Source organism: Pseudophryne corroboree, chromosome 1, assembly GCF_028390025.1.
Source record: "Pseudophryne corroboree isolate aPseCor3 chromosome 1, aPseCor3.hap2, whole genome shotgun sequence".
NCBI lineage: Eukaryota > Metazoa > Chordata > Amphibia > Anura > Myobatrachidae > Pseudophryne > Pseudophryne corroboree.
Window position 1 is genome coordinate 998,393,785 of NC_086444.1, and position 19,623 is coordinate 998,413,407.

Consider the following 19,623-nt stretch of genomic DNA (forward strand, 5'->3'; position numbering starts at 1 on the left):
TCTATCTTCTGGCTCTGCGAGGAGGACGGCGGCGCGGCTCTGGGACGAACGGCGGGGTGAGACCTGCGTTCCGACTCCCTCTGGAGCTAATGGTGTGCAGTAGCCTAAGAAGCAGAGCCTATCATTTAAGTAGGTCTGCCTCTCTCTCCTCAGTCCCAAGATGCAGGGAGCCTGTTGCCAGCAGTGCTCCCTGAAAATAAAAAACCTAACAAAATTATTTTTCAGAGAAACTCTGGAGAGCTCCTCTGTAATGCACCCTATCTCCTCTGGGCACAAAAATCTAACTGAGGTCTGGAGGAGGGGCATAGAGGGAGGAGCCAGTGCACACCCATACTAAAAGTTCTTTATAGTGGCCATGTCTCCTGCGGAGCCCGTCTATACCCCATGGTCCTTACGGAGTCCCCAGCATCCTCTAGGACGTAAGAGAAAAGGAATTTATTCCATTTTGGAATAAGGCTGTAACATAACAAAATGTGGAAAAAGTGAAGCGCTGTGAATACTTTCCGGATGCACTGTATATTGTTTCTGTGCAGGGTAAAATACTGACTGCTTTATTTTTACACTGCAATTTGGATTTCAGTTTGTAAACACCCCACCCAAATCTAAATCTTGCTTTTTTTGGTTTGCTAACAAACCTGAATAAGGCCCTATATCACCATTTTCTGTTTTGTAGCCCAAACCATTTTGACAAAGACTACACTTTAAAATGGTTTTATTAAGCAGATTACCTACAGTATAAAGCACCTAGGGCGGTGTCCTAATATCAGCTACTGTATACTTTACCACTGCTAATAGGATTGCTGGGGGCTATCCTATTAGCCCAGATGCTGGCATTGGTTTCTCCCGATGCCAGCACTGAGCCGGGATTATACTTCAGGTGCCTCAGGCACCTGAAGCACAAGGCGCGATAAGGGTTGCTGGAGCCACGATAACACATGAGATCGGGGACTTATCGCGGATCTCATGTGTTTACGTGCGATCACGGGTCCAATTTCGGCCTATCAAAATGGCCCTTATTTGGATACCGCTAAATCTACCATCAGTCATTAATCACGATATCTGTCCGAAATCGCATAGTCTCTAATAGGATACCGCCCCTAGTGTTGGGGCTTGTGAGAGAGTCAGTTGGCATGGGGGAGGGACAGTGGAGAAATGGTGGGGAGATGGGTTTAGTGTAGGTATGAAATGGGCCTGTGTCCAATGTTATATATATATATATATATATATATATATATATACACATTTTAGTTCCACTTGCTGGCACAGGACATGCCCCTGGGCAGAACTAGATAGACACACCCATGAGTGGAGCAGGACTCACACCCTTCAGCAGCAATATCCTTAATATTATTTATCAGAAGTAGGGATGTACAGGTACTGGGGTTATAAGAACGAGCTCGGCTTGGGATTTATTTCATTACCAGGCACACAAGGAATTCACTTTTTGGGGAGAACTGTACAGTGCACTATGGGGGCAATTCCAAGTTGATCGCAGCAGGAAATTTTTTAGTAGTTGGGCAAAACCATGTGCACTGCAGGGGGGCAGATATAACATTTGCATAGAGAGTTAGATTTGGGCGGGTTATTTTGTTTCTGTGCAGGGTAAATACTGGCTGCTTTATTTTTACACTGCAATTTAGATTGCAGATTGAACACACCACACCCAAATCTAACTCTCTCTGCACATGTTATATCTGCCTCCCCTGCAGTGCACATGGTTTTGCCCAACTGCTAACAAAATTCCTGCTGCGATCAACTCAGAAGCGGTTTGTCCATTAGCAAAAGATGGCAAGCCTGTACGTGACACTGCTGCAGGTCTCTTCTACTGAAAACATAGTTAGTGGTTGCACATTCTGCTTGCGAACATAAAAGAGACCTATAAACGGCAAGTACATTTCTGCTGGTTTGACTGTTTTGTAGTTGTGGGTAGATAGAGAAGAGAATTACCTTTCACAGACTACAGGCCGGGAATCATTTAGTACGGGGCCCAGTGAGGAGCAAGGCTGTCTTGGTGGAGGAGCTATAGGAACATTGAGATCCACCAAACTTGTTTTGCGGTTCTCTTGTGCGAGAGCAGAGCCAGATACAGCTTCACAATCCACAGTGCAGGCAGCTGCCCGGCCACAGTTGCTGACAATATCAGGGCCTACTGCGCCTTCCAGGGCTGACTCTGTAGCTGCCTGTTCCAGTTCTAGAGTCGGTGAGTGAGGTGGAGACGCACGGGGCTTTCTTTTGGTGGAGGCACCAGACAACAACTTGAGCAAACCTTTTTTTTCCTTCTGTACAAAGAAACAAATATCATTGTTATAGCACATTTCTTTCTATGGAGAATGTAAATAAAATAAAAGGTTTAGTTGCAGAGATTAGAATACTAGGTTTTTACATTTTAGAGTAAACTATTTTCTATATCAAATTCATGTTGATGTACATGTATTCACGTGAACAAGTAAATAAAAATAAATATATAAATCAGGTAAAACAACTCAATCATAGGCTGTTTGCATGCACACCGAGACGGGCCTATTATCAAATAATGGGGGTTATTCAGGTTTGCTAGCAAACCAAAAAAGTTAGCAACCGGGCAAAACCATGTAGCACTGCAGGTGGGTCAGATGTAACATGTGCAGAGAGATTTAGATTTGGGTGGACAATATTGTTTCTGTGCAGGGTAATTTCTGACAGCTTTATTTCTACACTGCAATTTAGATTTCAGTTTGAACACACCCCATCCAAAATCTAAATCTCTCTGCACATGTTACATCTGCCCTATCTGCAGTGCAATATGGTTCTGCCCAATTGCTAACTTTTTTTGGTTTGCTAACAAACCTGAATAAGGCCCAATATTTTCAGAATATTCCCTGGATGTTTTTGGGGTATACATGCTAATTTTAAGTATCCCCTGAATGTACCTATGAGGGACCATGGCAGATACCCCCAATATCTGCTGTGGTCCCTCCATTTCTATAGGGGCTACAAAGCTGTCAGATTTGCCACCTCTAGATGGCGTTACTCTATAGCAGCCTATGAGGCAAATATAGAGGTCAGATACAATAACCCTCATGCAGATCCCGAATCTACTTCCTGATGCGCAAAGTAATGATGTTCGGTACTTTGCACATGCGCAGGACCTATTGTGTGCATGCACAAATGGGTCCTGTGATGTAGGACGCAGACCGGCATCAGATTGTCAGTGATTGACAATGCTGTCCTGGGGTGGGGAGGGGCCGGTGACGGCCTCCATTTGTGAAAACAGAGGCATTTTGCCGCCATTTAGGGGAGGGAAGAGGCCAGGGATCCCCATTGATGGACGGAGATTTTCTGGTCTCTGCACTGGGCGGTTTGCGCGTACCCATGAGTGCCACAAGCAGCTCGATGGAGAGGCCAGTGATCCGATGCTGCGTCATAGGACATAGGTCGGATTACTACAGCAGCAGGAGGCGTCTATTTGTAATAGGAAGCAGCAGCTATAGACACTACACCCAATCTGAATTAGCCCCCATATTACTGGCCTCAAGCAACCTCCTTCCCCCTCTCCCGCCTTCATGACTGCACTCAACTGGCAGCAGTTAAGCATAGCTGTAGATCTGTCCAGCAGCAGTGTAGATGGCTCTGCATAAATATCATGATAGTGTCACTGTCAACTCAGGCAGCACCCATTAGTTCCCTCTCCTCCGCCCTGCGCAGTGTGCACAGAGGGCCCTGAACCAGGCAGCAGTGTAATAACGTTACGCTATCACACTGCTTCCAGCTCCTCACCAGGACGGCTCATATCAAAGCCCGTCTCCTGGCATTAGAGACTTAGGGGTATATTCCACTGAAGTCGGATCCATTCCGACATTCATTTGTCGGAATGGATCCTATTGGGCTATTCAATGTCATCTCAATTCAACTTTTAAAAAAGTTGAATTGAGATGCAGGAGCTAGACGGGGGAGAGCCGCGGGCAGACTGGGTAGAGCAGCGGTGTAGCGCTGCTCTCCCCAGTCTGCCCGCGGCTCTCCCCCATCTCCCCCCCTCGTCTCTCTGCCTCTCACCGTCCCTCCTCTCCACGGCCCGCATCACAGCCGCCGCTCACGGCAGCGTCCACCCAGCTCCAGCAAGCGAGGTCTCGCTTGCTGGAGCCGGGTGGATGCTGCTGTGAGCGGCAGCTGTGACATCCTCCAGCGCTGCTCACCCCTTCTGCCATTGGCTCCCCGTCTCTGGCGCTGCTCTCCCCTCCGTCTCCAGCACTGCCCGCTGGGGGGTCTGCCTGCCCGCGGCTCCCCCCTCTCCTCCACTAAGGTCCCTAATCTCAGTCCGACATTTTTTTATGTCGGACTGAGATGGTCGGAAACGGGGTAAAATCCTGTCAAATTTGGCCCCGTTTCCCTCATAAGTACGTGAATCGGCAGCCATACCACCGATTCACGTACTATTCGACAAGTCAAATTCCCCGACTTGTGCTGGGATTGAATAGGTCGAATCATGATTTGACCTTAAAAAGTCGAAAACTGCCATCTATTCGACAGACGTCAGTTTTCGACACTAATTGAATATACCCCTTAGTTAATTTGCGTAACAATATAAATTTTCGCTTTGCAAATTTACATGAAAAATATTTATCATGTCAGCATTAAAAATGCGGATTGTTAGAAATATGCCCCATTGGGGTTTATAGACAGAGACATGTAAAGTGTTCCATGTGATACTTAGGTCAGTGTTATTTACCCTGTACTTGTCCTATATTGTCTTCAACTGTAAGTCACTATTGTCCCATTTTGATTTTTCATTTATGTACTCTGTAATTGGGCGCTGCGGATCCCTTGTGGCGCCATATAAATAAAAAATAATAATAATAAAAATAATAATAATAATGTGCCATATGAGGAACTGCATTTTTAATAACGAAGCATTCTTAGGTAATTGCAAAGTCTTGTAAGACATAATTGCTCTATTATGAATTGAAACATGACTTTTAGAATTGCTTGTACATGCAACATTAAGCACTTATGTTTAAGGAAAAACATTTCTGCCAGATAAAGAACACAATCATTTACAGCTAAAGAAAAAAACCCCGGAACATCTGAATATTGCAGTTCTTTCTTCTTCTCTTCACAGGGAGAGGTTTATTTTGCATGTTACTTAACACCAAGAGATGCACATGGGACCAGCACAGAGGAGCCGATGTGCTGCACGGTTTTATTGCACACAAAAAAGGCTCTCTTTGTTCCGTTAGGTTCCTTGGGAAGCAAATTGCATAGATAATTTCTTTTAATTGATAATATGGTGGTTGGAAATAAGACAGGTGCAGGCATACATCAAGGTTGGTAAATGCCTCTAATTACTAGGGAGAGTCCCTGATTGTAAGGATTTGTTGCTGGAGATTTTGGGGCTGGTGTAGAGTTGGAAGTAAATCAGGCTCACATTACGCAAGAAAATACTCTGAAAAATAGTATATTTTACCTAGCCCTGCTCGAGCTTTGAATCCATCCCTCCTCTTTTCTCAATGACATTGGCTGCACCCCCTGCAGCAGATCCACCACTACTAAGACCCATGTATTGGAAATCACAGTTCTGTGATACGTTTTCTCTGCGCCTGTATTCTGGTTGTTCTTTCAGTGACTGTTTGACAATCTGCCTATTTTCAGCAATATACAGTATCATTTAAAAATAAATAAATAAATACACGATGTTTGCTATGAAAGTCTAATAAGTGGACCTGTTTCTTTGACATTTTCAGATTCAAAAGTGCTTAAGAAAGCAATGACGCGTAGTGTAACCTTTCCATTGCTGGCAGAGTAGTGCACAATGGGACAGACCCAGCAGCTGAACTATTTGGTTAAAAGCCAGCTTTGAAGTGAGCAACAAGAAGGTAGATTAAAAAATGTCATGGCCAACATGTAGGGCCCAAAACAGAGTTGTGCGCCTCCTTGTGTACATTTATGGGAATATAGCAATTTATGTCTGATCTTTCCTACTGAGAGCAGCTGTGGAATAGCAGGACTGATATACATTGCTAGGCATGAGCAGTCACTTTCTGTCAGCTGACCAGCACTACTTGCCATTGAAACACACTAGCCAGTCAGCTGTAGAGTAGCCGGATCTCAGAGCTGGAGACATAGGTTGGTAATAGTCAGTGGCATCAATATGGGGGTGCGGCCTGCACCTGGGCATCACCCACCAAAATGCCGTCTCCTCCGCAGTGACAAGAGCTGGGTGCTGCAGTGTGATATTATCCTGCAGGATTTGGTTCTTGTCACAAAGAAGGAGTCAGCAGAGCAGGCAGACCAGTCTCCAGGAGCAGCCCAGCATCCCCAGAGTGAGGAAATTGGGGGCATTCCGTGAAACTAAGCCGCAGAATAGGGGAGAACAGTGGATCTGGGAAAGGACAGCATGGTTGAGGGCACGTATGAGGAGTGTAGACATTGATGGCAGATAAGAACCACTTGGCCCATCTAGTTTGCCCATATACATACACACTACGGTTAATTTTTTGTTGGGAGCCAATTAACCTACCAGTATATTTTTGGATTGTGGGAGGAAACCAGAGTACTCGGAAGAAACCCACGCAAGTATGGAGAGGAGTTTCAAACTCCACACAGGGCCATGGCGGGAAGCGAACCCATGACCTCAGTGATGTTATTTATTATGAAAGCAAGTAAACATCTGTCACACTCAAAACTCACCTTGCTATCCTTGTCTTGCTTATTAGCAGAAGTTAATGGTGCAGAGGCATTATCAGGAGATAAGGAACAGCCGGAGACTCCAGGGACAGATTTCCAGCTGCAATCTGCCTCCACAGATGGCGCACTGCTGCTGGAAGGATTGGCAGCCATTGGAACATTTGCTCTGTTGAGATTCATGGCAGCATTGATGTAAGCAACTGAACTTGAAAGTGGAGGCTGCATTTGCTGGGTAGAGGCGCCTTGCTGGGTGTTGCCAGTTGTTTGGCTAAGGCAAGATGAGTTCTGAGCCTGGATGGGCGTAACTGCGGCTGTTGGTCGCTCCTGACTGTGTGCAGCAGCTGTGAAGGTGGTGAGAGAAACAGAAGGGTACTCAGTCAGGGTAAGAGTTGTTTGGGTGGCACTAACCAAACATCTTTCCAATAATATTTGTTGATATGTGTTAAAAAGTAAAAATGAGATCATCCATCAAAAGACGTGTAGTATGAGACCCAATTTTCAATAGCTCTGGGCTTGTTCAAAGAGAGTCCTTTTCACCACCTTCTCACCTTTCTGTACTTTCAATCATCTCTATCCACAAATTGTTGTTTTTCTTTTTTACTATTAAACAAAGCAATGTACACCAGTGTGCCTACTCAGCAAGTAGCTTCCTCCCACCATCATCTCCCATCATTTGGTGCAAACATTCTCTACTGCAAATGCTATCACACTGTAGGGGTTATTCAGTGATGGTCACAGCAAGATCTGTGACCATACTACTCACATGCTGCCCAGCACAGGGAAAGGCTATCCAGTACGTGTGGCACCGCCTTCCGATACAATCGCGAGTCAATTGCGATCACATCGAGTAGAGGTTGATCCCTGCCTACACGCAGTGGCACTGCCGCCATGTTTCCTAAGGTAGGAAACGCAGGCGATGTCATCGGCCAACCTTGAAAATGGCTATGACACACCCGGCACTTCCTGCCCTCCCCACCTTCAAAGCCGCATGGCCGTCCCCGGATGCCAGTTGCCTGTCAATCATGATCCAATTGCAGCCTTCCGGTACTAGCCTAAAATGGAGCTTAGTTTAGGAGTTCATTTCCTAGTGAAATGTGTACCATTAGAATGTTTACAAGGTCACACATTAGGGCATATCTAATCACAGTATGAGAAGGTTCAGAGGATTACACACCATCATATACCCAGAGTATTAGAATGTTCATGAGTTACACACCAGCAGATAGCCAACTGGACTACAGGTTGAATCTCCCATATCCAAAATGCTTGGGACTAGAAGTATTTTTATGGACACCCGATTTTTCTGTATTTTGGAATATTTGCATATCACATAATGAGATATATTGGGGATGGCACCAAGTCTAAGCACAGAATGTACTGTTTCATATACACATTATACACACAGCCTAAAGGGAATTTTATACAATATTTTTAATAATTTATGCATGGTGCAGTTTGTGTACAGACACAAAATGCATTAAAGTTTCATATACACCTTATACACACAGCCTGAAGAAAAATGTATACAATATTTTCAAGAATTTTGTGCATAAAACAAAGTTTGCATACATTGAACCAACGGGAATCAAAGCTTTCGCTATCTTAGTCGTGCACAAAAAAATCTGTATATCGGAATTTTGGATATGGGAGACTCAACCTGTATCAGAATGTTCACAGGATCACAGACCATTGCATAACAAATGGGAGTATTTAAATGTTGAAATGGTTACAAACTATCTTATTGCTTATCAGAGTATTAGAATGTTCACAGGGTTACACACCAGCGCATAGCCAATCAGAATATCACGGTTACACACCAGCGCATAGCCAATCAGAATATCGGAATGGTCACGGTTACACACAAGCGCATAGCCAATCAGAATGGTCACAGGGTTACACACCAATGCATAGCCAATCAGAATATCAGAATGGTCACAGGGTTACACACCATGATCACAGGCCAAATTGTCTTTTCATGCAGGCTGTTACATACGCCTCTGCATGTGAAACACACAACTATATAAAACAAAAGTTTCCATATACATGTTTTTAGGCATGAATTTTTTCTTTAAAGCACGTTGAAAAAATTCTATTTGAGAAGACGCATCCTTCGCTACCGGCGTTCTCTGTGTATGTATCATTTTTCAAACTGTTTTATACCATATACCTGATGTACTTTGCCCTGCAAATTACTAATGTGCAAGTTTAACAATGTGCAGGTAGTTAGGCCCATAGAGTTTACATTCAACAGCAATATTACCAGCTGCTTAATGTAATTTAATTTGTTTTTACAGGCCTGCACCAGAAACGCCAGTGTTTGTTTTTCTTATTATTATTAAGGCCTACGGTTTAGGATGATTTGGGCAGAGCTAGTTAGTCCAATAAATTTAAATGACCATATGAGAAAATAACAATGTTTTCTTAGCTCTCTTTTATTGCTGCTCTTTGCTGGGTTTATTCTCGCGTTTGGTTGAACAACCATTCAGATATTCAATATTCAGTGGAATAGTAAAATTTGATATTTAGTACACCCTTTGACTGAACTCGCAAAGAATTTAAAGAGCTAAATATATATATTTTACAGTTTCATCAATTTGTTCTTTGGAGTTTAATAAAGAGATCTGTAAATTAAAGGCATAGGAACAGATGTATGTGGCTATAAAAGGAATTCTCTTACGTCTAAAGCTCCCTTTCCAGCTGTAAAACAGATTTGACAATATCACTTTGGGTAATGGAATTTCTAGATTGCTCAGAATCTCTAACAATGACCATAAAGAGAGTCAGTTGTAAAAAAAATAAAAATAAAGGATAAATAATAATAATAATTAAAACTCCCAAAGGTATCAGTTGATCGGAAGAAGCAGTTTGAAAACGTAAGGAGTTAACTCAGTTATGGCCAGAGTACTCATAATGCATTCTAAAATGTACTAACACAATTAACCCCTTCAGTGGCGTTTTTTTTTTTATTTGTTCACACCTCCCAGGGCAGGTATTTAATTTGTTTTACGTGCTCATAGCCAGGGGTTTCATGCGCGTTGCCAGGGGTTTCATGCGCTGTGTCATGCTTTATGCCAGGGGTTTTATACTCTGGGATCCATACTCGTTGCCTTAGGGACTGCTTGTTTCCTAGGGGTAGCTAGGGATAGCCACCGACCATCAATGATTCAAAATCATCGATGGTCTATGACCGATGTTGAATACTTTTACCATTGATGGGAGAGAAACAGATGGTTTCCCGCCATCGATGGTTCAGTGCTACAGATTTAATTTTTTAATTTTAATTTTTTCTAAAAGCTTAGCTCCGCCCCCTAACACCCACAAAGCCACACCCCACTGGTCCGCCCGCATGTGTACTGTAAATAGAGGATAACTATCAATGGGTTAAACCATCAATGGATCTATTCCTGATGGTTTTACACCATTGAGGTTATCCATCGATGGTCACATGGATAACCAACCGATGGCCATCCCCCGGGGCAGCATGTGCTGGCGGGCACAAGCCCGCCAGCACTGATATCCTCTCCCCCCATCCTCCCTTCACTCCGTTCAGCCGGTGGGCGTTTGCAGAATGACGCGATCGCATCATTCTGCAAACACCCACCGGCAGAATGGAGTACAAGGAGGAGGGAAGGGGAGCAGTGGTATGCCTGGAAAATGTCCTGGGTTGCCAGTCTGTGCAGCGCAGCTGGGCCCGGAAATTTTTCGGGCATGCAACTGAAGGGGTTAATCTTCAAGAACTTTCCACCTCTCTGCAACAACTGCTTTCACCTATTTCTGCATTCACTTTTCCGGAGATAGCTGTATCACATCTGAACCAAACTCTAGAGATAGCCCTTGACGAAGTGGTTCCAGCTACCCATCACACTCCACGTAGGCCAAGTTGTCAACCGTGGCACTCTAAATTTACAAGACACCTACAGAAACTGTCATGTAAAGTTGAACGCTTGTGGCGTAAATCTCGTTTTCCAAGTGACTTCCTCACATATAAAACTGTCTACCACTCTTATCGAAATGCCCTGGACACTGCCAAACAAACATATTTCCAAACTCTCATCTCTGCTGAAGCCTCTAACTCCAAACGACTTTTTAATACATTTAAATCCCTTCTCAACCCTCCTTCACCCAACCCGCCAGCCACTATCAAGGCGCAAGATCTTGCTTCCTACTTCAAGGACAAGATTGATAAGATCCAAGATGAAATGGTATGCTCTTCCTCAACCAGTGACCTACTCAATTCCCTACCTGAACCCTCTGGGACTTTCTCTTCAATTATATCAACACTTTTCTCATCCTGCTACTCTACTTCCTCTCCTCTTGATCCTATACCCTCACAAATAAGTAAAGCTATGTCTCCTGTGCTCATCCCAACCTTAACTAACATCTGTAATCTCTCTCTCTACTGTTGTCTTTCCTTCACTGTTCAAGCATGCAGTGATTACTCCCATTCTGAAAAAACAACATTCTGACCCTAACTCTCTCTCAAACTACCGTCCCATCTCTCAGCTCCCATGTCTCTCTAAGCTACTTGAGAAACTTGCCTACATTCGCCTCACACACTTTCTTAACTCACACAACTTATTGGACCCACATCAATCAGGCTTTCGCTCCCAAAACTCCACAGAGACAGCACTGACTAAAGAAGTGAATTTTCTGGTCACTGCAAAGTATAAAGGCCATTACTACTTATTCTTCTAGATCTCTCTGCTGCTTTTTACACTGTTGACCACTCTCTTCTCATACAAACACTGAAATCCCTAGGTCTTCAGGACACAGCCCTCTCTTGGTTCCTATCCTACCTATCTAATCGCTCTTTCAGTGTCCGTTTCTCTGAATCCACCTCCTCTTCGCTACCTCTTTCAGTTGGAGCACCGCAGGAATCAGTCAATTAGGTCCTCTACTTTTCTCAATCTATACCTCATCTCGTGAGAAACTAATCAGCTCTTTTGGATTTCAGTATCATTGTACGCAGCTGATACTTAAATCTACCTATCCTCCCCTGATTTGTCTCTATCTGTATTGGGTCGGGTTACTGAATGCCTCTCTGCTGTTTCATCTTTGATGTCATCTCGCCACCTCAAACTTAATATTTCCAAAACAGAGTTAATTATATTTCCACAGTCCAATAGCAGTTACCAACCTGATATTTCTATCACTGCTAAGAACTCGACAATCAACCCTACACCACAACCTCACTGCCTAGGTGTCATACTTGACTCAGAACTATCCTTTGCTCCCCACATTCAATCTATCTCAAAATCATGTTACATGCATCTAAGAAACATATCCAAAATACGATCATACCTTACACAAGACACTGCTAAAACTCTGATCCACGCTCTCATTATCTCACACATTGATTATTGCAATAGTCTTCTTACTGATCTTACCAAGAAGAGACTCTCACCATTACAATCCATTCTCAGGGGCAAACGCAGGATTTACTGGGAGGGGTTTCCATATTGCACTCATATGCACGTTGTAGACACATACTGTGCATTGCACACACACACACACACACACACACACACACACACACACACACACACACACTGCACACTGCACAGCATTCTTACAAACTTTCTAGCTTTTCCCACACTTACACATACCTAGTACACTATACACACTGCACACACACAAATACATAGCACACTATACAAATACATAGTACACCACACACACATACATAACACACATATACATAGCACACTATACATATACAAAGTACACCACACACACACACACACACACACACACTGGACACCACACACATTGCACACTACAAATACATTGCACACGACACACTTATAGACAATGCACACACATATACATTGTACAGCATACACACATATGCTCACCATGCACATAATTACACACACGCACACAGTACATCACATACACATTGTACACAAACAAAATACAATAGGCATCATTTGTTAAAGATCATCCCCCCCACCCCATGCACATGATTGCGCACACGCACAGTACATCACAGACACATTGTACACAAACAAAATATAGTAGGCATCATTTGTTAAAGATACCCCCCCCCCCACCGTGAGACACACACCTGTCTCTCCAAGGAAGAGCGGCTACGGGATACACCAGCGACTCCCGGCTGCAGGTCTCATGCAATGCACCATGGGAACTGCCTTAGAGGGGCTGCACGCTGACGCTGCAGCTCCCTCTACAGTCAGAAAAGCCTCACTGTCGGTGTGGTAGAGAGCAGGCAGCTGCCACGTTACTGACAGCTGCCTGCGCTCCGCACCATCTCTCCCCCCCCCCACCCCCAAAAAAAAAGTTACAAATACATTGGTGAGCTGTGCAATGGATCGGACGGCATGGGGGGTTTCCAGGTACTTGGAAACCCCCCCCCTCCCCCCCCCTGCGTGCGCGTATGATTCTGAATGCAGCTGTGGGGCTAATCTTCCTTGCTAGTCGTTCATCGTCTGCAGACCCAATATGTCAGTCCCTCCATTGGCTACCTGTATTCTACCATACTCAATATAAAATACTGTTACTTACACACAAGGCTATTAACCATACTACACTAACATACATCTCTTCGCTTATCTCAAAATATCTCCCAACCTGGCCCCTTCGCTCTAAACAAGATCTATGTCTCTCATTCTCACATTTATTACTTGCTCCCATGCACGATTACAGGATTTTCTTCAGGCTGCACCCACGTACATTAAGACTCTCCTCTATTCTTTAAACCTTCAAGCGTTCCCTGAAAACTCACCTATTTCAGACACGCTTATCAAATTCCAGAACCACTCACATTACCTTCATAGCTTTTCTATCCAATTATATCCCTACAGTACAGTCCACACATATCATTCACATATCTTCTCTTTCTTCACTCTCCTTTCCTCCTGACCCTGGTTCATCACTGCTGTGATGTGATATCATGCAACCCACCAAGAACCTCTGCAATCTGGTGGACAACTATGCAAGAGATAGCACCTATCCTCGTGTATCAATGCCTATTTCCCCATAGATTGTAAGCTTGCGAGCAGGGCCCTCCTACCTCTATGGCTGTTTGATATTACCCAGTTTTGTCTTCTCACTGTGTCCAGTTGTAAAGCTCAACGGAATTTGCTGCACTATATAAGAAACTGTTAAAAAATAATAAAATAAATAATAAATACTTGGAGAATAGAAGGGCCACTAGTGTTTGTACAGTGTGGTGAGAGGGCTTGTGTCTCACCACAACTGCCCACATTTCTGTGGGATCAGCTCCCTCCAGGGGACAGGAAAACAATACCTGCACATTCTGCACCTGCAGTAGAAGTGTGGAACCATGGGCTTTCTGGATTGCACGGCATCAAGTAGAAAAATAGAAGTCCAGGTTTTCCAGCTGACCCAGATGCAGCAAGAATGCAGAAGCAGGAAAGGGGTTTAAAACTCCCAAACACCCACTGCACATGGCACTGATGCAACAGAGTAGGCTGCAGTTGTATGGTGCCAGGGACTGTGGACACTGGCTGTGCCAGAAAGAGCACGGCGGAGGGTGGCTGCAGGTCGTTGCAGCAGAATGACTGTTGAGCACGGGAAGTGCTAAGTGATATACTTTTGTTTGTTCATTTTGAGTTATGTACCTATGTGACCTGGCCCATGCCTATGTCTGCTATGGCCAGTGTCTGATGCCAGTAAAGACACCGTGTTTTACCTGCCTACGAGTCCTTATTTCCAGTACCCGTTTTACCATATGTAGTGAAGGTGTTACACATTTTTTAGAACTATTTACATACATTTAAATGTTTAAATGTTGCCTGAGATTTGATGTCTCTGGTTGCATCTAAAAATAAGATTTTACTTACCGGTAAATCTATTTCTCGTAGTCCGTAGTGGATGCTGGGGACTCCGTAAGGACCATGGGGAATAGACGGGCTCCGCAGGAGACAGGGCACTTTAAGAAAGAATTTGGATACTGGTGTGCTCTGGCTCCTCCCTCTATGTCCCTCCTCCATACCTCAGTTAGAGAAACTGTGCCCGAAAGAGTTGACAGTACAAGGAAAGGATTTTGGAATCCAGGGCAAGACTCATACCAGTCACACCAATCACACCGTATAACTTGTGATAAACTTACTCAGTTTACAGTATGAACAACAACGGAGCATCAGATCAACCCTGATGCATCCAACCATAACCCTTATTTAAGCAATAACTATATACAAGTATTGCAGAAGAAGTCCGCACTTGGGACGGGCGCCCAGCATCCACTACGGACTACGAGAAATAGATTTATAGGTAAGTAAAATCTTATTTTCTCTAACGTCCTAGTGGATGCTGGGGACTCCGTAAGGACCATGGGGATTATACCAAAGCTCCCAAACGGGCGGGAGAGTGCGGATGACTCTGCAGCACCGAATGAGCAAACACAAGGTCCTCCTCAGCCAGGGTATCAAACTTGTAAAACTTTGCAAAAGTGTTTGAACCTGACCAAGTAGCCGCTCGGCAAAGCTGTAATGCTGAGACCCCTCGGGCAGCCACCCAAGAAGAGCCCACCTTCCTTGTGGAGTGGGCTTTTACTGATTTTGGAAGCGGCAATCCAGCCGCAGAATGAGCCTGCTGAATCGTGTTACAGATCCAGCAAGCAATAGTTTGCTTTGAAGCAGGAGCACCCAGCTTGTTGGGTGCATACAGGATAAACAACGACTCAGTTTTCCCGACTCTAGCCGTTCTGGCTACATAAACCTTTAAAGCCCTGACCACATCTAGTAACTTGGAATCCTCCAAGTCACGAGTAGCCACAGGCACCACAATAGGTTGGTTCATATGAAAGGATGACACCACTTTTGGCAGAAATTGTGGACGGGTCCGCAATTCTGCCCTGTCCATATGGAAAACCAGATAGGGGCTTTTATGTGACAAAGCCGCTAATTCTGACACACGCCTAGCTGAAGCCAAGGCCAATAGCATGACCACCTTCCACGTGAGAAATTTTAACTCCACGGTTTTGAGTGGCTCAAACCAGTGTGAGTTCAGGAAACTCAACACCACGTTAAGATCCCAAGGTGCCACTGGAGGCACAAAAGGGGGCTGAATATGCAGCACTCCTTTTACAAACGTCTGGACTTCTGGAAGAGAAGCCAGTTCTTTTTGAAAGAAAATGGATAGAGCCGAAATCTGGACCTTAATGGAACCCAATTTTAAGCCCAAAGTCACTCCCGACTGTAGGAAGTGAAGGAAACGGCCCAGCTGGAATTCCTCCGTAGGAGCATTCCAGGCCTCACACCAAGCAACATATTTTCGCCATATACGGTGATAATGTTTAGCCGTCACGTCCTTTCTAGCCTTTATCAGCGTAGGAATAACCTCATTCGGAATGCCTTTTTCTGCTAGGATCCGGCGTTCAACCGCCATGCCGTCAAACACAGCCGCGGTAAGTCTTGGAACAGACAGGGCCCCTATTGCAACAGGTCCTGTCTTAGAGGAAGAGGCCATGGGTCCTCTGTGAGCATTTCTTGCAGCTCTGGATACCAAGTCCTTCTTGGCCAATCCGGAACAATGAGTATTGTTCTCACTCTTCTTTTTCTTATGATTCTCAGCACCTTGGGTATGAGAGGAAGAGGAGGAAATACATAAACCGACTGGAACACCCACGGTGTCACTAGTGCGTCTACAGCTATCGCCTGAGGGTCTCTTGACCTGGCGCAATACCTCTGTAGCTTTTTGTTGAGGCGGGATGCCATCATGTCCACCTGTGGCAGTTCCCACCGACTTGCAATCTGCGTGAAGACTTCTTGATGAAGTCCCCACTCTCCCGGGTGGAGGTCGTGCCTGCTGAGGAAGTCTGCTTCCCATTTGTCCACTCCCGGAATGAACACTTCTGACAGTGCTCTTACGTGATTTTCCGCCCAGCAAAGAATTCTGGTGGCTTCCGCCATCGCCACCCTGCTCCTTGTGCCGCCTTGGCGGTTTACATGAGCCACTGCGGTGATGTTGTCTGACTGAATCAGCACCGATTGGTCGCGAAGCAGGGTCTCCGCTTGACTTAGGGCGTTGTATATGGCCCTTAGTTCCAGGATGTTGATGTGAAGGCAAGTTTCCTGACTTGACCACAGACCTTGGAAATTTCTTCCCTGTGTGACTGCCCCCCACCCTCGGAGGCTTGCATCCGTGGTCACCAGGACCCAGTCCTGAATGCCGAATCTGCGGCCCTCGAGAAGGTGAGCACTCTGCAGCCACCACAGAAGAGACACCCTGGCCCCGGGGGATAGGGTGATCAGCCGATGCATCTGTAGATGTGATCCGGACCACTTGTCCAACAGATCCCATTGAAAGGTCCTCGCATGGAACCTGCCGAAGGGAATGGCCTCGTATGATGCCACCATCTTTCCCAGGACTCGCGTGCAGTGATGCACCGACACCTGTTTTGGTGTTAATAGGTCTCTGACCAGTGTCATGAGCTCCTGAGCCTTCTCCATCGGGAGATAAACCCTCTTCTGGTCTGTGTCCAGAATCATGCCCAGGAAGGGCAGACGAGTCGTAGGAATCAACTGCGACTTTGGAATATTTAGAATCCAGCCGTGCTGTTGTAACACTTCCCGAGAGCGTGCTACGCTGATCAGCAACTGCTCTCTGGACCTCGCCTTTATGAGGAGATCGTCCAAGTATGGGATAATTGTGACCCCTTGCTTTCGCAGGAGCACCATCATTTCCGCCATTACCTTGGTAAATATTCTCGGTGTCGTGGACAGACCAAACGGCAACGTCTGGAATTGGTAATGACAATCCTGTACCACAAATCTGAGGTACGCCTGATGAGGTGGATAAATGGGGACATGAAGGTATGCATCCTTTATGTCCAGAGACACCATAAAATCCCCCCCTTCCAGGCTTGCGATGATCGCTCTGAGCGATTCCATCTTGAACTTGAACCTTTTCAGGTATATGTTCAGGGATTTTAAATTCAATATGGGTCTGACTGAACCGTCCGGTTTCGGTACCACAAACATGGTCGAATAATAACCCTTTCCTTGTTGAAGGAGGGGAACCTTGACCACCACCTGCTGAAGATACAATTTGTGAATTGCAGCTAACACTATTTCCCTCTCTAAGGGGGAAGCTGGCAGGGCCGATTTGAGGTATCGGTGAGGGGGCATCTCTTCGAATTCCAGCTTGTATCCCTGAGACACAATCTCTATCGCCCAGGGATCCACCTGGGAGTGAACCCACTTGTGGCTGAAATTTCGGAGACGCGCCCCCACCGGGCCTAGCTCCGCCTGAGGAGCCCCAGCGTCATGCGGTGGATTTAGTGGAAGCCGGGGAGGACTTCTGTTCCTGGGAACTAGCTGTGTTATGCAGCTTCTTTCCTTTGCCCCTGCCTCTGGCAAGAAAGGACGCACCTCGGACTTTCTTGCTTTTTTGTGATCGAAAGGACTGCATTTGGTAATACGGTGCTTTCTTAGGTTGTGAGGGAACATACGGCAAAAAATTTGACTTTCCAGCAGTAGCTGTGGAGACCAGGTCCAAGAGACCTTCCCCAAACAACTCCACACCCTTGTAAGGTAAAACCTCCATGTGCCTTTTTGAGTCGGCATCGCCTGTCCATTGCCGAGTCCACAGGACCCTTCTGGCAGAAATCGACATTGCATTTATTCTAGAGCCCAGAAGGCTAATGTCTCTTTGAGCATCTCTCATATATAGGACAGCGTCTTTTATATGCCCCAGGGTCATTAATATAGTATCCTTGTCTAAGGTATCAAGTTCCTCTGATAAGGTATCCGTCCATGCTGCTACAGCACTACACACCCAGGCCGACGCAATTGCCGGCCTTAGTAAGGTACCTGAATGTGTATAAATGGACTTCAGGGTACTCTCCTGCTTTCTATCCGCAGCATCTTTAAGGGTGGCCGTATCCTGTGACGGCAGGGCTACCCTCTTGGATAAGCGTGTTTGAGCTTTGTCCACCCTAGGGGAGGATTCCCAGCGTAACCTGTCCGATGGCGGGAAGGGATACGCCATAAGCATCCTCTTGGAAATCTGCAGTTTTTTTATCTGGAGATTCCCAAGCCTTTTCACATAACTCATTTAGCTCATGTGAAGGGGGAAAGGTCACCTCCTGCCTTTTCTCCCCATACATATGAACCCTCTTGTCAGGGACTGGGGTTTCCTCTGTGATGTGCAACACATCCTTTATTGCTATAATCATATAACGGATGGCTTTAGCCAATTTAGGCTGTAACTTTGCATCATCGCCATCGACACTGGAGTCAGAATCCGTGTCGATATCTGTGTCAATTTGGGATAGTGGGCGCTTCTGAGACCCTGACGGCCTCTGCGACCTAGGATCAGGCATGGGCTGAGACCCCGACTGTCCTAAGGTTTCAGCTTTATCCAACCTTTTATGCAAGGAATTAACATTATCATTTAAAACCTTCCACATATCCATCCAATCAGGTGTCGGCGTCGTCGGCGGCGACCCCACATTCATTTGCTCCCGCTCTGCTTCCACATAGCCTTCCTCGTCAAACATGTCGACACAAGCGTACCGACACACCACACACATACAGGGGATGCTCTTTTTGAAGACAGTTCCCCCACAAGGCCCTTTGGAGAGACAGAGAGAGAGTATGCCAGCACACACCCCAGCGCTATATGTCCCAGGAATCACACAGTAACTTAGTGTTAACCCAGTAGCTGCTGTATATAAAGCTTTTGCGCCTAATTTATGTGCCCCCCCTCTCTTTTTACCCTCTTCTACCGTGTTTCTGCAGGGGAGAGCCTGGGGAGCTTCCTCTCAGCGGAGCTGTGGAGAGAAAATGGCGCTGTTGAGTGCTGAGGAAGAAGCCCCGCCCCCTCATCGGCGGGCTTCTGTCCCGCGTTTCTGTGTAAAATAATGGCGGGGGCTCATGCATATATACAGTGCCCAACTGTATACATGCTCACTTTTTGCCAAGAGGTTCCTAATTGCTGCCCAGGGCGCGCCCCCCCCCCCTGCACCCTACAGTGACC

The 19,623-nt window shown here is 45.7% G+C and overlaps 1 protein-coding gene across 3 annotated transcripts in view; it reads right to left on the minus strand.

The window, feature by feature from the left end:
* The window catches only part of SH3RF1 (SH3 domain containing ring finger 1), a 262,561-nt gene that overhangs the window by 14,309 nt on the left and 228,629 nt on the right, over positions 1 to 19,623 (minus strand). For all 3 annotated transcript variants that reach the window (XM_063920619.1, XM_063920620.1, XM_063920618.1), the window contains 2 exons: positions 6,664 to 7,001; positions 1,948 to 2,279 (listed from right to left, as the gene is read on the minus strand). In XM_063920619.1, the coding sequence (XP_063776689.1) occupies positions 1,948 to 2,279; positions 6,664 to 7,001 (670 nt within the window). The remainder of the gene's footprint in view (positions 1 to 1,947; positions 2,280 to 6,663; positions 7,002 to 19,623) is intronic.